Here is a 19,027-nt window from a genome sequence, read left to right as displayed (position 1 = left end):
ACACACAGGGACTGCTATTGTCTATAATACAAACAGGGACTGCTATTCTCTATAATCCACACAGGGACTGCTATTCTCTACAATATACACACAGACTGCTATTCACGACAACACACAGGGACTGGTATTCTCGACAATATACACATGGACTGCTAATCTTTACAATACACAAAGGGACGGCTATTATCCACAATACACACAAAGACTGCTATTCTCTGTAATACACACAGGGACTGCTATTCTCTATAATACACACAGTGACTGCTATTCCCTACAATACACACCGGGACTGGTATACTCTATAATACACACAGGGACTGCTATTCTCTACAATACACACAGGGACTGTTATTCACGACAATGCACACAGAAACTGCTTTTCTCAATAATACACACAGGGATTACTGTTCCCTGTAATACACACAGGGACTGCTATTCTCTATAATATTCACAGGGACTGCTATTCTCTACAATACACACAGGGACTGCTATTCTTTACAATACACAAAGGGACGGCTATTATCCACAATACACACAAAGACTGCTATTCTCTGTAATACACACAGAGACTGCTATTCTCTATAATATGCACAGGGATAGCTATTCTGTATAATACACACAGGGGCTGCTGTTCTCTGTAATACACACAGTGACTGCTATTCTCTGCAATACACACCGGGACTGGTATTCTCCATAATACACACAGGGACTGCTATTCTCTACAATACACACAGGAACTGCTATTCTCAATAATACACACAGGGACTGCTATTCTGTGTAACACACACAGGAACTGCTATTCTCTATAATACACACAGGGAATGCTATTCTCTATAATACCCACAGGGACTGCTATTCTCTATAATATTAACAGGGACTGCTATTCTCTACAATACACACAGGGACTGATATTCTCTATAATACACACAAGGACTGCTATTCTCTACAATACACACAGGGACTGCTGTTCTCTATAATATTCACAGGGACTGCTATTCTCTATAATATTCACAGGGACTGCTATTCTCTACAATACACACAGGGACTGCTATTCTCTATAATATTCACTGTTATTCACGACAATACACACAGGGACTGGTATTCCCTATAATATACATAGGGACTGCTATTATCTACAATACACACAGAGACTGATATTCTCTATAATACACACAGGGACTGCTGTTCTCTATAATACACACAGGGACTGCTATTCTCGACAATACACACAGGACTGTTATTCACGACAATGCACACAGGAACTGCTTTTCTCAATAATACACACAGGGATTACTGTTCCCTGTAATACACACAGGGACTGCTATTCTCTACAATACACACAGGGACTGCTATTCTCTATAAGACACACAGGGACTGCTATTCACGACAATACACACAGGAACTGCTATTCTGTATAACACACACAGGAACTGCTATTCTCTATAATACACACAGGGACTGCTATTCTCTATAATGCACACAGGGACTGATATTCTCTATAATATACACATGGACTGCTATTCTCTACAATACACACAGGGACTGGTATTCTCTGGAATACACACAGGGACTGGTATTCTCTACAATACACACAGGGACTGCTAGTCTCTACAATACACACAGGGACTGCTAGTCTCTACAATACACACAGGGACTGCTGTTCTCTATAATATACACAGGGACTGCTATTCTCTATAATACAAACAGGGACTGCTATTCTCTACAATACACACAGGGACTGGTATTCTCTATAATACACACAGGGACTGCTATTCTCTACAATATACACACAGACTGCTATTCACGACAACACACAGGGACTGGTATTCTCGACAATACACACAGGAACTGCTATTCTTTACAATACACAAAGGGACGGCTATTATCCACAATACACACAAAGACTGCTATTCTCTGTAATACACACAGGGACTCCTATTCTCTATAATACACACAGGGACTGCTATTCTCTATAATACACACAGGGAATGCTATTCTCTACAATACACACAGGGACTGGTATTCTCTATAATACACACAGGGACTGCTATTCTCTATAATACACGCAGGGACAACTATTCTCTATAATACACGCAGGGACAACTATTCTCTATAATATTCACAGGGACTGCTATTCTCTGCAATACACACAGGGACTGGTATTCTCGACAATACACACAGGGACTGGTGTTCTCTATAATATTCACAGGGACTGCTATTCTCTGCAATACACACAGGGACTGCTATTGTCTATAATACAAACAGGGACTGCTATTCTCTATAATACACACAGGGACTGCTATTCTCTACAATATACACACAGACTGCTATTCACGACAACACACAGGGACTGGTATTCTCGACAATATACACATGGACTGCTAATCTTTACAATACACAAAGGGACGGCTATTATCCACAATACACACAAAGACTGCTATTCTCTGTAATACACACAGGGACTGCTATTCTCTATAATACACACAGTGACTGCTATTCCCTACAATACACACCGGGACTGGTATACTCTATAATACACACAGGGACTGCTATTCTCTACAATACACACAGGGACTGTTATTCACGACAATGCACACAGAAACTGCTATTCTGTATAACACACACAGGAACTGCTATTCTCTATAATACACACAGGGACTGCTATTCTCTATAATGCACACAGGGACTGATATTCTCTATAATATACACATGGACTGCTATTCTCTACAATACACACAGGGACTGGTATTCTCTATAATATACACATGGACTGCTATTCTCTACAATACACACAGGGACTGGTATTCTCTATAATATACACATGGACTGCTATTCTCTACAATACACACAGGGACTGGTATTCTCTGGAATACACACAGGGACTGGTATTCTCTACAATACACACAGGGACTGCTAGTCTCTACAATACACACAGGGACTGCTAGTCTCTACAATACACACAGGGACTGCTGTTCTCTATAATATACACAGGGACTGCTATTCTCTATAATACAAACAGGGACTGCTATTCTCTACAATACACACAGGGACTGGTATTCTCTATAATACACACAGGGACTGCTATTCTCTACAATATACACACAGACTGCTATTCACGACAACACACAGGGACTGGTATTCTCGACAATACACACAGGAACTGCTATTCTTTACAATACACAAAGGGACGGCTATTATCCACAATACACACAAAGACTGCTATTCTCTGTAATACACACAGGGACTCCTATTCTCTATAATACACACAGGGACTGCTCTTCTCTATAATACACACAGGGACAGCTATTCTATACAATACACACAGGGGCTGCTGTTCTCTGTAATACACACAGTGACTGCTATTCTCTACAATACACACCGGGATTGGTATTCTCTATAATACACACAGGAACTGCTTTTCTCAATAATACACACAGGGATTACTGTTCCCTGTAATACACACAGGGACTGCTATTCTCTATAATAATCACAGGGACTGCTATTCTCTACAATACACACAGGGAATGATATTCTCTATAATATACACAGGAACTGCTGTGCTCCATAATACACACAGGGACTGCTATTCTCTACAATACACACAGGGAATGATATTCTCTATAATTTTCACAGGAACTGCTATGCTCCATAATACACACAGGGACTGCTATTCTCTACAATACACACAGGGACTGCTATTCTCTATAATACACACAGGGACTGCTATTCTCGATAAAACACACAGGGCCTGTTATTCTCTATAATGCACACAGAAACTGTTATTCTGTATAATACACACAGGGACTGCTATTCTCGACATTACACACAGGGACAGCTAGTCTCTACAATACACACAGGGGCTGCTGTTCTCTATAATATACACAGGGACTGCTATTCTTTATAATACACACAGGGACTGGTATTCTCTTTCATACACACAGGGACTGGTATTCAATATAATACAAACAGGGACTGCTATTCTCTATAATACACACAGGGACTGCTATTCTCTACAATATACACACAGACTGCTATTCACGACAACACATAGGGACTGGTATTCTCGACAATATACACAGGAACTGCTATTCTTTACAATACATAAAGGGACGGCTATTATCCACAATACACACAACGACTGCTATTCTCTATAATACACACAGGGACAGCTATTCTGTACAATACACACAGGGGCTGCTGTTCTCTGTAATACACACAGGGATTGCTATTCTCTATAATACACACAGGGACTGCTATTCTCTATAATACACACAGGGACTGCTATTCTCAATAATACATACAGGGACTGCTATTCTCCATAATATTCACAGGGACTGATATTCTCTATAACGCACACTGGAACTGCTATTCTCTACAATATACACAGGAACTGCAATTCTCCATAATACACACAGGGACTGCTATTCTCTACAATACATACAGAGACTGCTGTTCTCTATAATATACACAGGGACTGCTATTCTCTATATTACAAACAGGGACTGCTATTCTCTACAATACACAAAGGGACGGCTATTCTCCACAATACACACAGGGACTGCTATTCTCTACAATACATACAGGGACTGCTAGTCTCTACAATACACAAAGGGACGGCTATTCTCCACAATACACACAGGGACTGCTAGTCTCTACAATACACACAGGGACTGGTATTCTCTACAATACACACAGGGACTGGTATTCTCTATAATACACACAGGGACTGCTATTCTCTATAATACAAACAGGGACTGCTATTCTCTATAATACACACAGGGACTGCTATTCTCTACAATATACACACAGACTGCTATTCACGACAACACATAGGGACTGGTATTCTCGACAATATACACAGGAACTGCTATTCTTTACAATACATAAAGGGACGGCTATTATCCACAATACACACAACGACTGCTATTCTCTATAATACACACAGGGACAGCTATTCTGTACAATACACACAGGGATTGCTATTCTCTATAATACACACAGGGACTGCTATTCTCTATAATACACACAGGGACTGCTATTCTCAATAATACATACAGGGACTGCTATTCTCCATAATATTCACAGGGACTGATATTCTCTATAACGCACACTGGAACTGCTATTCTCTACAATATACACAGGAACTGCAATTCTCCATAATACACACAGGGACTGCTATTCTCTACAATACATACAGAGACTGCTGTTCTCTATAATATACACAGGGACTGCTATTCTCTATATTACAAACAGGGACTGCTATTCTCTACAATACACAAAGGGACGGCTATTCTCCACAATACACACAGGGACTGCTATTCTCTACAATACATACAGGGACTGCTCGTCTCTACAATACACAAAGGGACGGCTATTCTCCACAATACACACAGGGACTGCTAGTCTCTACAATACACACAGGGACTGGTATTCTCTACAATACACACAGGGACTGGTATTCTCTATAATACACACAGGGACTGCTATTCTCTATAATACAAACAGGGACTGCTATTCTCTATAATACACACAGGGACTGCTATTCTCTACAATATACACACAGACTGCTATTCACGACAACACATAGGGACTGGTATTCTCGACAATATACACAGGAACTGCTATTCTTTACAATACATAAAGGGACGGCTATTATCCACAATACACACAACGACTGCTATTCTCTATAATACACACAGGGACAGCTATTCTGTACAATACACACAGGGATTGCTATTCTCTATAATACACACAGGGACTGCTATTCTCTATAATACACACAGGGACTGCTATTCTCAATAATACATACAGGGACTGCTATTCTCCATAATATTCACAGGGACTGATATTCTCTATAACGCACACTGGAACTGCTATTCTCTACAATATACACAGGAACTGCAATTCTCCATAATACACACAGGGACTGCTATTCTCTACAATACATACAGAGACTGCTGTTCTCTATAATATACACAGGGACTGCTATTCTCTATATTACAAACAGGGACTGCTATTCTCTACAATACACAAAGGGACGGCTATTCTCCACAATACACACAGGGACTGCTATTCTCTACAATACATACAGGGACTGCTAGTCTCTACAATACACAAAGGGACGGCTATTCTCCACAATACACACAGGGACTGCTAGTCTCTACAATACACACAGGGACTGGTATTCTCTACAATACACACAGGGACTGCTATTCTCTATAATACACACAGGGACTGCTATTCTCTATAATACACACAGGGACTGGTATTCCCGATAATATACATAGGGACTGCTATTATCTACAATATACACAGGGACTGGTATTCTCTATAATACACACAGGGACTGCTATTCTCTATAATATTCACAGGGACTGCTTTTCTCTACAATACACACAGGGACTGCTATTTTCTATAACATACACAGGGACTGCTAGTCTCTATAATATACACAGGGACTGCTATTCTCTATAATACACACAGGGACTGCTATTTTCTACAATACAAAAAGGGACTGCTATTCTCTACAATACACACAGGGACTGGTATTCTTTATAATACACACAGGGACTGGTATTCTCTATAATACAAACAGGGACTGCTATTCTCAATAATACACACAGGGACTGCTATTCTCTATAATACACACAGGGACTGCTATTCTCTATAATACACACAGGGACAGCTATTCTGTACAATACACACAGGGGCTGCTGTTCTCTGTAATACACACAGTGACTGCTATTCTCTACAATACACACCGGGACTGGTATCCTCTATAATACACACAGGGACTGCTTTTCTCTACAATAAACACAGGGACTGTTATTCACGAGAATTCACACCGGAACTGCTATTCTCAATAATACACACATGGACTGCTATTCTGTGTAACACACTCAGGAACTGCTATTCTCTATAATACACACAGGGAATGCTAGTCTCTATAATACGCACAGAGGGACTGCTATTCTCTATAATATTCTCAGGGACTGCTATTCTCTACAATACACACAGGGACTGATATTCTCTATAATACACACAGGAACTGCTATTCTCACTAATACACACAGGGACTGTTATTCTGTATAACACACACAGGAACTGCTATTCTCTATAATACACACAGGGACTGCTATTCTCTATAATATTCACAGGGACTGCTATTCTCTACAATACACACAGGGACCGCTATTCTCTATAACACACACTGGAACTGCTATTCTCTATAATACACACAGGGACTGCTATTCTCTATAATACGCACAGGGACTGCTATTCACGACAATACACACAGGAACTGCTATTCTCTATAATACACAGTGACTGCTATTCTGTATAACACACACAGGAACTGCTATTCTCTACAATACACACAGGTACCGGTCTTCTCTACAATATACACAGGGACTGCAATTCTCTACAGTACACAGAGGGACTGCTATTCTCTATAATACACACAGGGACTGCTATTCTCTATAATACACACAGGAACTGCGATTCTCTATAATACACACAGGGACTGCTATTCTCTACAATACACACAGGGACTGCTATTCTCCACAATACACACAGGGACTGCTATTCTCTATAATACACACAGGGACTGCTATTCTCTATAATACACACAGGGACTGCTATTCTCAATAATACACACAGGGACTGCTATTCTCTATAATACACACAGGGACTGGTATTCCCGATAATATACATAGGGACGGCTATTATCCACAATACACACAAAGACTGCTATTCTCTGTAATACACACAGGGACTCCTATTCTCTATAATACACACAGGGACTGCTCTTCTCTATAATACACACAGGGACAGCTATTCTATACAATACACACAGGGGCTGCTGTTCTCTGTAATACACACAGTGACTGCTATTCTCTACAATACACACCGGGATTGGTATTCTCTATAATACACACAGGAACTGCTTTTCTCAATAATACACACAGGGATTACTGTTCCCTGTAATACACACAGGGACTGCTATTCTCTATAATAATCACAGGGACTGCTATTCTCTATAATACACACAGGGACTGCTATTCTCAATAATATACACAGGGACTGCTATTCTCTATAATAATCACAGGGACTGCTATTCTCTATAATTCACACAGGGACTGCTATTCTCAATAATATACACAGGGACTGCTATTCTCCATAATATTCACAGGGACTGATATTCTCTATAACGCACACTGGAACTGCTATTCTCTACAATATACACAGGAACTGCAATTCTCCATAATACACACAGGGACTGCTATTCTCTACAATACATACAGAGACTGCTGTTCTCTATAATATACACAGGGACTGCTATTCTCTATATTACAAACAGGGACTGCTATTCTCTACAATACACAAAGGGACGGCTATTCTCCACAATACACACAGGGACTGCTATTCTCTACAATACATACAGGGACTGCTAGTCTCTACAATACACAAAGGGACGGCTATTCTCCACAATACACACAGGGACTGCTAGTCTCTACAATACACACAGGGACTGGTATTCTCTACAATACACACAGGGACTGGTATTCTCTATAATACACACAGGGACTGCTATTCTCTATAATACAAACAGGGACTGCTATTCTCTATAATACACACAGGGACTGCTATTCTCTACAATATACACACAGACTGCTATTCACGACAACACATAGGGACTGGTATTCTCGACAATATACACAGGAACTGCTATTCTTTACAATACATAAAGGGACGGCTATTATCCACAATACACACAACGACTGCTATTCTCTATAATACACACAGGGACAGCTATTCTGTACAATACACACAGGGATTGCTATTCTCTATAATACACACAGGGACTGCTATTCTCTATAATACACACAGGGACTGCTATTCTCAATAATACATACAGGGACTGCTATTCTCCATAATATTCACAGGGACTGATATTCTCTATAACGCACACTGGAACTGCTATTCTCTACAATATACACAGGAACTGCAATTCTCCATAATACACACAGGGACTGCTATTCTCTACAATACATACAGAGACTGCTGTTCTCTATAATATACACAGGGACTGCTATTCTCTATATTACAAACAGGGACTGCTATTCTCTACAATACACAAAGGGACGGCTATTCTCCACAATACACACAGGGACTGCTATTCTCTACAATACATACAGGGACTGCTAGTCTCTACAATACACAAAGGGACGGCTATTCTCCACAATACACACAGGGACTGCTAGTCTCTACAATACACACAGGGACTGGTATTCTCTACAATACACACAGGGACTGGTATTCTCTATAATACACACAGGGACTGCTATTCTCTATAATACACACAGGGACTGCTATTCTCTATAATACACACAGGGACTGGTATTCCCGATAATATACATAGGGACTGCTATTATCTACAATATACACAGGGACTGGTATTCTCTATAATACACACAGGGACTGCTATTCTCTATAATATTCACAGGGACTGCTTTTCTCTACAATACACACAGGGACTGCTATTTTCTATAACATACACAGGGACTGCTAGTCTCTATAATATACACAGGGACTGCTATTCTCTATAATACACACAGGGACTGCTATTTTCTACAATACAAAAAGGGACTGCTATTCTCTACAATACACACAGGGACTGGTATTCTTTATAATACACACAGGGACTGGTATTCTCTATAATACAAACAGGGACTGCTATTCTCAATAATACACACAGGGACTGCTATTCTCTATAATACACACAGGGACTGCTATTCTCTATAATACACACAGGGACAGCTATTCTGTACAATACACACAGGGGCTGCTGTTCTCTGTAATACACACAGTGACTGCTATTCTCTACAATACACACCGGGACTGGTATCCTCTATAATACACACAGGGACTGCTTTTCTCTACAATAAACACAGGGACTGTTATTCACGAGAATTCACACCGGAACTGCTATTCTCAATAATACACACATGGACTGCTATTCTGTGTAACACACTCAGGAACTGCTATTCTCTATAATACACACAGGGAATGCTAGTCTCTATAATACGCACAGAGGGACTGCTATTCTCTATAATATTCTCAGGGACTGCTATTCTCTACAATACACACAGGGACTGATATTCTCTATAATACACACAGGAACTGCTATTCTCAATAATACACACAGGGACTGTTATTCTGTATAACACACACAGGAACTGCTATTCTCTATAATACACACAGGGAATGCTATTCTCTATAATACACATAGGGACTGCTATTCTCTATAATATTCACAGGGACTGCTATTCTCTACAATACAAACAGGGACTGATATTCTCTATAATACACACAGGAACTGCTATTCTCACTAATACACACAGGGACTGTTATTCTGTATAACACACACAGGAACTGCTATTCTCTATAATACACACAGGGACTGCTATTCTCTATAATATTCACAGGGACTGCTATTCTCTACAATACACACAGGGACCGCTATTCTCTATAACACACACTGGAACTGCTATTCTCTATAATACACACAGGGACTGCTATTCTCTATAATACGCACAGGGACTGCTATTCACGACAATACACACAGGAACTGCTATTCTCTATAACACACAGTGACTGCTATTCTGTATAACACACACAGGAACTGCTATTCTCTACAATACACGCAGGTACCGGTCTTCTCTACAATATACACAGGGACTGCAATTCTCTACAGTACACAGAGGGACTGCTATTCTCTATAATACACACAGGGACTGCTATTCTCTATAATACACACAGGAACTGCGATTCTCTATAATACACACAGGGACTGCTATTCTCTACAATACACACAGGGACTGCTATTCTCCACAATACACACAGGGACTGCTATTCTCTATAATACACACAGGGACTGCTATTCTCTATAATACACACAGGGACTGCTATTCTCTATAATACACACAGGGACTGCTATTCTCAATAATACACACAGGGACTGCTATTCTCTATAATACACACAGGGACTGGTATTCTCTACAATACACACAGGGACTGCTATTCTCAATAATACCGACAGGGACTGCTATTCTCTACAATACACACAGGGACTGCTATTCTCTACAATATACACAGGGACTGCTATTCACGACAATACACACAGGGACTGGTATTCTCGACAATATACACAGGAACTGCTATTCTTTACAATACACAAAGGGACTGCTATTCTCTACAATACACACAGGGACTGCTATTCTCTACAATATACACAGGGACTGCTATTCACGAGAATACACACAGGGACTGGTATTCTCGACAATATACACAGGAACTGCTATTCTTTACAATACACAAAGGGACTGCTATTCTCTACAATACACACAGGGACTGCTATTCTCTGTAATACACACAGGGACTGCTATTCTCTATCATACACACAGGGACTGCTATTGCCTATAATACACACAGGGACAGCTATTCTCTATAATACACACAGGGACAGCTATTCTGTACAATACACACAGGGGCTGCTATTCTCAATAATACACACAGGGACTGCTCTTCTCTATAATACACACAGGGACTGCTATTCTCAATAATACACACAGGGACTGCTATTCTCTATAATACACACAGGGACTGCTATTCTCTACAATACACACAGGGACTGCTATTCTCAATAATACCGACAGGGACTGCTATTCTCTACAATACACACAGGGACTGCTATTCTCTACAATATACACAGGGACTGCTATTCACGACAATACACACAGGGACTGGTATTCTCGACAATATACACAGGAACTGCTATTCTTTACAATACACAAAGGGACTGCTATTCTCTACAATACACACAGGGACTGCTATTCTCTGTAATACACACAGGGACTGCTATTCTCTATCATACACACAGGGACTGCTATTGCCTATAATACACACAGGGACAGCTATTCTCTATAATACACACAGGGACAGCTATTCTGTACAATACACACAGGGGCTGCTGTTCTCTGAAATACACACTGACTGCAATTCTCTACAATACACACCGGGACTGGTATTCTCTGTAATACACACAGGGACTGCTGTTCTCTACAATACACACAGGGACTGTTATTCACGGACAATACACACAGGGACTGGTATTCTCGACAATACACACAGGGACTGCTATTCTCTATAATATTCACAGGGACTGCTATTCTCTACAATACACACAGGGACTGATATTCTCTATAATATACACAGGAACTGCTATTCTCTATAATATTCACAGGGACTGCTATTCTCTATAATATACACAGGAACTGCTATTGTCTATAATACACACAGGGACTGCTGTTCTCTATAATACACACAGGGACTGGTATTCTCTATAATACACACAGGGACTGCTATTTTCTATAATATTCACAGGGACTGCTATTCTCCACAATACACACAGGGACTGCTATTCACGACAATACACACAGGTTCTGGTATTCTCTACAATATACACAAGGACTGCAATTCTCTACAATACACAAAGGGACTGCTATTCTCCACAATACACACAAGGACTGCTATTCTCTATAATACACACAGGGATTGCTATTATCTGCAATATACACAGGGACTGCTATTCTCTTTAACACACACAGGGACTGCTATTCTCTATAACACACACAGGAATTGCAATTCTCCATTATATACAGAGGGACTGCTATTCTCTATAACACACACTGGAATTGCTATTCTCTATAATACACACAGGGACTGCTATTCTATATAATACACACAGGGACTGCTATTCTCTATAATATACACAGGGACTGCTATTCTCTACAATATACACAGGAACTGCAATTCTCTATAATACAAACAGGGACTGCTATTCTCTACAATACACACAGGGACTGGTATTCTCTATAATACACACAGGGACTGCTATTCTCTATAATACACACAGGGACTGCTATTCTCTTCAATCTACACAGGGACTGCTATTCACGACAATACACACAGGGACTGGTATTCTTTACAATACACAAAAGGACGGCTAGTATCCACAATACACACAAAGACTGCTATTCTCTATAATACACACAGGGACTGCTATTCTCTATAATACACACAGGGACTGCTATTCTCTATAATACACACAGGGACAGCTATTCTGTACAATACACACAGGGACAGCTATTCTGTACAATACACACAGGGGCTGCTGTTCTCTATAATACACACAGTGACTGCTATTCTCTATAACACACACAGGGACTGCTATTCTCTATAATACACACAGGGACGGCTATTCTGTGTAACACACACAGGAACTGCTATTCTCTATAATACACACAGGGACAGCTATTCTCTGTAATATTCACAGGGACTGCTATTCCCTACAATACACACAGGGACTGCTATTCTCTATAATACACACAGGGACTGCTATTCTCTATAATACACACAGGGACGGCTATTCTGTGTAACACACACAGGAACTGCTATTCTCTATAATACACACAGGGACGGCTATTCTGTGTAACACACACAGGAACTGCTATTCTCTATAATACACACAGGGACAGCTATTCTGTGTAACACACACAGGAACTGCTATTCTCTATAATATTCACAGGGACTGCTATTCCCTACAATACACACAGGGACTGCTATTCTCTACAATACACACAGAGACTGCTATTCTCTACAATACACACAGGGACTGCTTTTCTCTATAATACACACAGGGACTGCTATTCTCTATAATACACACAGGACTGCTATTCTCTACAATACACACAGGGACTGCTATTCTCTACAATACACACAGGGACTGCTATTCTCTATAATACACCTAGTTGTCTGAATGCTCCCTTCCCAGTCCCCCTCCCTTGTGTGTGCTGTGCCCTTACCGGGATGCTGTTCTTTTCTATCACCAGTGTCCCGTTGGGTTGGTAGTACATCAGCTGGTGTGTCCCAGGGAGGAGGTGCCTGAGAGGGAGCAGAGGGGAGAAGTGAGGTGCTATGTCAATGCTGACGCTTGCATCATCAATCGCTCCCCTGTTTCCCTCGGCCTCATGTTCACTGAGTCACTCCCACGCAGGGCGTGACTGACAGGGGGAGGGAGTCACAGAGAAGAGAGAGCCTTCAGGTCTGAGATTAGCCTGGAAATGACTGGAGAAACTCAGCAGGTCTGGCAGGGTCTGTGGAGGGACAGGGGAGGAGAGAGATAGAGAGATAGAGAGATAAACAGAGAGAGAGAGAGACAGAGAGAGAGAGAGAGACGGGGAGGAAGAGATGGGGAGAGAGCGAGAGACAGGGAGAGAGAGAGAGAGAGAGAGAGAGAGACAGTGGAGAGAGAGAGATAGAGATAAACAGAGAGAGAGAGACAGAGAGAGAGAGAGACAGGGAGGAAGAGATGGGCAGAGAGAGAGAGAGAGAGAGACAGGGAGAGAGAGAGAGAGGCCGCGAGAGGGAGAGAGAGAGATGGGGAGAGAGAGAGAGATGTGGGGAGAGTGAGAGACGAGGACAGAGCGAGAGACAGGGAGAGAGAGAGAGAGGGAGAGAGAGAGAGACAGGGAGACAGAGAGAGAGAGAGAGAGGCCGCAAGAGGGAGAGACAGAGAGAGTTGGCGAGAGAGAGAGAGTTGGGGGAGAGAGAGAGAGAGAGAGATGGGGAGAGAGGGAGAGAAAGAGAGAGACAGAGAGAGAGAGAGTGAGAGAGAGAGAGAGAGAGAGAGAGAGAGTGAGAGTGAGAGAGAGAGAGAGAGATGGAGAGAGAGAGAAATGGAGAGAGAGAGTGAGAGAGAGAGAGATGGAGAGAGAGAGTGAGAGAGATGGAGAGAGAGAGAGAGTGAGAGAGAGAGAGATGGAGAGAGAGAGTGAGAGAGAGAGATGGAGAGAGAGAGAGAGAGAGATGGAGAGAGACTGAGAGAGAGATGGAGAGAGAGAGAGAGAGATGGAAAGAGAGAGAGAGAGAGAGAGATGGAGAGAGAGAGAGAGAGTGAGAGAGAGAGAGATGGAGAGAGATGGAGAGAGAGAGTAAGAGAGAGATGGAGAGAGAGCGAGAGAGAGATGGAGAGAGAGAGTGAGAGAGAGAGATGGGGAGAGAGAGAGAGAGACAGAGAGAGAGAGTGAGAGAGAGAGATGGAGAGAGAGAGAGATGGAGAGAGAGAGTGAGGGAGAGAGAGAGAGAGATGGAGAGAGAGAGTGAGAGAGAGAGATGGAGAGAGAGAGAGATGGAGAGAGTGAGAGAGAGAGATGGAGAGAGAGAGAGAGATGGAGAGAGACTGAGAGAGAGATGGAGAGAGAGAGAGAGAGAGAGAGAGATGGAGAGAGAGAGTAAGAGAGAGAGATGGAGAGAGAGAGAGAGATGGGGAGAGAGAGAGAGATGGGGAGAGAGAGAGAGAGATGGAGAGAGAGATGGAGAGATAGAGAGAGAGAGAGAGAGTGAGAGTGAGAGAGATGGAGAGAGAGAGTGAGAGAGAGAGATGGGGAGAGAGAGAGAGACAGAGAGAGAGAGTGAGAGAGAGAGATGGAGAGAGAGAGAGATGGGGAGAGAGAGAGAGAGATGGAGAGAGAGATGGAGAGATAGAGAGAGAGAGAGAGAGTGAGAGAGAGAGATGGGGAGAGAGAGAGAGAGAGATGGTGAGAGAGAGACAGAGAGAGACAGAGAGAGAGTGAGAGAGAGAGAGATGGGGAGAGAGAGAGAGAGGGAGAGAGACAGAGAGAGACAGAGAGAGAGTGAGAGAGAGAGAGATGGGGAGAGAGAGAGAGAGGGAGAGAGAGAGAGAGAGGCGAGGGATGGATATGGGCCAAGGGCAGTCAGAAAGGATGAATCTAATTTTTTTCCCCAGCAGACTGTGCTGTCCATTTGCGCTCTAATTTCAACCAGGTTGGACCTTATCAATGTGTTTGGGTGGAAATATGAGAGATATTCTTGGTGGGAACAGTCAATTAGAAACTGACTCTCTGTGTAAACAGTTCCTCAGCACTGACCCTCCGACAGCACCCGCTCCCTCAGCACTGACCCTCCGACAATGCCCACTCCCTCAGCACTGACCCTCCGACAGTGCCCACTCCCTCAGCACTGACCCTCCGACAGTGCCCACTCCCTCAGCATTGACCCTCCGACAGCACCCGCTCCCTCAGCACTGACCCTCCGACAATGCCCACTCCCTCAGCACTGACCCTCCGACAGCGCCCACTCCCTCAGCGCTGACCCTCCGACAGAGCCCACTCCCTCAGCACTGACCCTCCCACAGCGCCCACTCCCTCAGCGCTGACCCTCCGACAGAGCCCACTCCCTCAGCACTGACCCTCCCACAGCACCCACTCCCTCAGCACTGACCCTCCCACAGCACCCACTCCCTCAGTGCTGACCCTCCGACAGCACCCACTCCCTCAGCGCTGACCCTCCGACAGAGCCCACTCCCTCAGCACTGACCCTCCGACAGCACCCACTCCCTCAGCACTGACCCTCCGACAATGCCCACTCCCTCAGCACTGACCCTCCGACAGCGCCCACTCCCTCAGCGCTGACCCTCCGACAGAGCCCACTCCCTCAGCACTGACCCTCCCACAGCACCCACTCCCTCAGCACTGACCCTCCCACAGTACCCACTCCTTCAGCACTGACCCTCCCACAGCACCCGCTCCCTCAGTGCTGACCCTCCGACAGCACCCACTCCCTCAGCGCTGACCCTCCGACAGAGCCCACTCCCTCAGCACTGACCCTCCGACAGCACCCACTCCCTCAGCACTGACCCTCCCACAGCACCCACTCCCTCAGCGCTGACCCTCCGACAGCACCCACTCCCTCAGCGCTGACCCTCCCACAATGCCCACTCCCTCAGCACTGACCCTCCCACAGTGCCCACTCCCTCAGCACTGACCCTCCAACAGCACCCACTCCCTCAGCACTGACCCTCCGACAGCACCCACTCACTCAGCGCTGACCCTCCAACAGCACCCACTCCCTCAGCACTGACCCTCCGACAGCACCCACTCCCTCAGCGCTGACCCTCCCACAGTGCCCACTCCCTCAGCACTGACCCTCCGACAGCACCCACTCCCTCAGCACTGACCCTCCGACAGCGCCCACTTCCCTCAGCACTGACCCTCCCTCAGCACCCGCTCCCTCAGCACTGAGGTCACTGATGAATGGGTGCTGTCAGAGGGTCAGCACTGAGGGAGCGGGTGCTGTCGGAGGGGTCAGCGTTGATGGAGCGGGTGCTGTCGAAGGGTCAGTGCTGAGGGAGTGGGTGCTGTGGGAGGGTCAGTGCTGAGGGAGTGGGCGCTGTCGGAGGGTCAGTGCTGGGGGAGTGGGTGCTGTGGGAGGGTCAGTGCTGAGGGAGTGGGCGCTGTCGGAGGGTCAGTGCTGAGGGAGTGGGCGCTGTCGGAGGGTCAGTGCTGAGGGAGAGGGTGCTGTCGGAGGGTCAGTGCTGAGGGAGTGGGCGCTGTGGGAGGGTCAGTGCTGAGGGAGTGGGCGCTGTGGGAGGGTCAGTGCTGAGGGAGTGGGCGCTGTGAGAGGTCAGTGCTGAGGGAGTGGGCGCTGTGAGAGGGTCAGTGCTGAGGGAGCGGGCGCTGTCGGAGGGTCAGTGCTGAGGGAGCAGGCGCTGTCGGAGGGTCAGTGCTGAGGGAGCGGGCGCTGTCGGAGGGTCAGTGCTGAGGGAGCAGGCGCTGTCGGAGGGTCAGTGCTGAGGGAGCAGGCGCTGTCGGAGGGTCAGTGCTGAGGGAGCGGGTGCTGTGGGAGGGTCAGTGCTGAGGGAGCGGGCGCTGTGGGAGGGTCAGTGGAACACCCAGTGGACTTGGGGAAGGGTTGATAACAAAACGGGCAAGATTGGAGCCGAGAGGGATCGGTGAACGAATCCCGAAGGGACAGTGTCTGGCTCTCAGCCTGATTGAGGGGACCAACATATTGGGCAATGCCAACACTCACTCATTCTGTTCCAATTCCAACAGGATCTGGTTCCCTTCCAACTCGATGGTGCACAACGGGGACCTGGGTGGCATCTCCTGGTAATTCAGAAAATACCAAACTGCTCAGTGTCAACGTCGAGAAAGATCGCACCCACCTCGGGCTAACGCCGAGAGATATCGGCAAATTCACCCACGCTGTTCAACCCCTCAACATACACCCCCAGAGACAGCACGGGGTTAGATACAGAGTAAAGCTCCCTCTACACTGTCGTTCCCCCCATCCCAGGGAGAGCACGGGGTTAGATACAGAGTAAAGCTCCCTCTACACTGTTCCCCCCCCCATCCCAGGGACAGGGACAGTACGGGGTTAGATACAGAGTAAAGCTCCCTCTACACTGTTCCCCCCCATCCCAAGGATAGGGACAGCATGGGGTTAGAGACAGAGTAAAGCTTCCTCTACACTGCTCCCCCCCCATCCCAAGGACAGGGACAGCACGGGGTTAGATACAGAGTAAAGCTCCCTCTACACTGCTCCCCCCCCCCCCCCACCATTCTAGGGACAGGGACAGCACAGGGTTAGATACAGAGTAAAGCTCCCTCTACACTGTCCCCCCCATCCCAGGGGACAGGGACAGCACCGGGTTAGATATAGAGTAAAGCTCCCTCTACACTGTCCCCCCATTCCAGGGACAGGGACAGCATGCGGTTAGATACAGAGTAAAGCTCCCTCTACACTGTCCCCCCCATCCCAGGGACAGGGACAGCACGGGGTTAAATACAGAGTAAAGCTCCCTCTACACTGTCCCACCATCCCAGGGACAGGGACAGCACGGGGTTAGATACAGAGTAAAGCTCCCTCTACACTGTCCCCCCCCATCCCCGGGACAAGGACAACACGGGGTTAGATACAGAGTAAAGCTCCCTCTACACTGATTGTGTTTTGTGAGTGGTGTTCGGGGGAGGTACCCTCTGAGTGGGTCGATGTCACAGTGAGGCAGGATTCACCTCCGCAGAATCTGAGCACAGGAAGATCCCACTGACAAGGCGCAGTGATGGAGGTGGGACATGTGGGGGTGGGCAGTGGGTATGAAAGA

General features: G+C 45.0%; 1 protein-coding gene across 1 annotated transcript in view; it reads right to left on the bottom strand.

Annotated features, from left to right (window-relative positions):
• The window catches only part of LOC140475115 (disintegrin and metalloproteinase domain-containing protein 15-like), a gene marked incomplete at its 3' end in the record, with an annotated part of 29,622 nt that extends 11,598 nt beyond the window's left edge, over nt 1–18,024 (bottom strand). The window contains exons 1-2 of the mRNA XM_072567755.1: nt 17,953–18,024; nt 13,926–14,004 (exon numbers count right to left, since the gene is read on the bottom strand). Coding sequence (XP_072423856.1) covers nt 13,926–13,976 — 51 coding nt within the window. The remainder of the gene's footprint in view (nt 1–13,925; nt 14,005–17,952) is intronic.
• Between the last annotated feature and the right edge of the window lie 1,003 nt (nt 18,025–19,027).

This window comes from Chiloscyllium punctatum, unplaced genomic scaffold (genome assembly GCF_047496795.1).
Source record: "Chiloscyllium punctatum isolate Juve2018m unplaced genomic scaffold, sChiPun1.3 scaffold_1411, whole genome shotgun sequence".
In the NCBI taxonomy this organism is placed as follows: Eukaryota; Metazoa; Chordata; class Chondrichthyes; order Orectolobiformes; family Hemiscylliidae; genus Chiloscyllium; species Chiloscyllium punctatum.
Note: the sequence above shows the minus strand (reverse complement) of the source record. Positions and strands in the feature narration are given on the sequence as shown.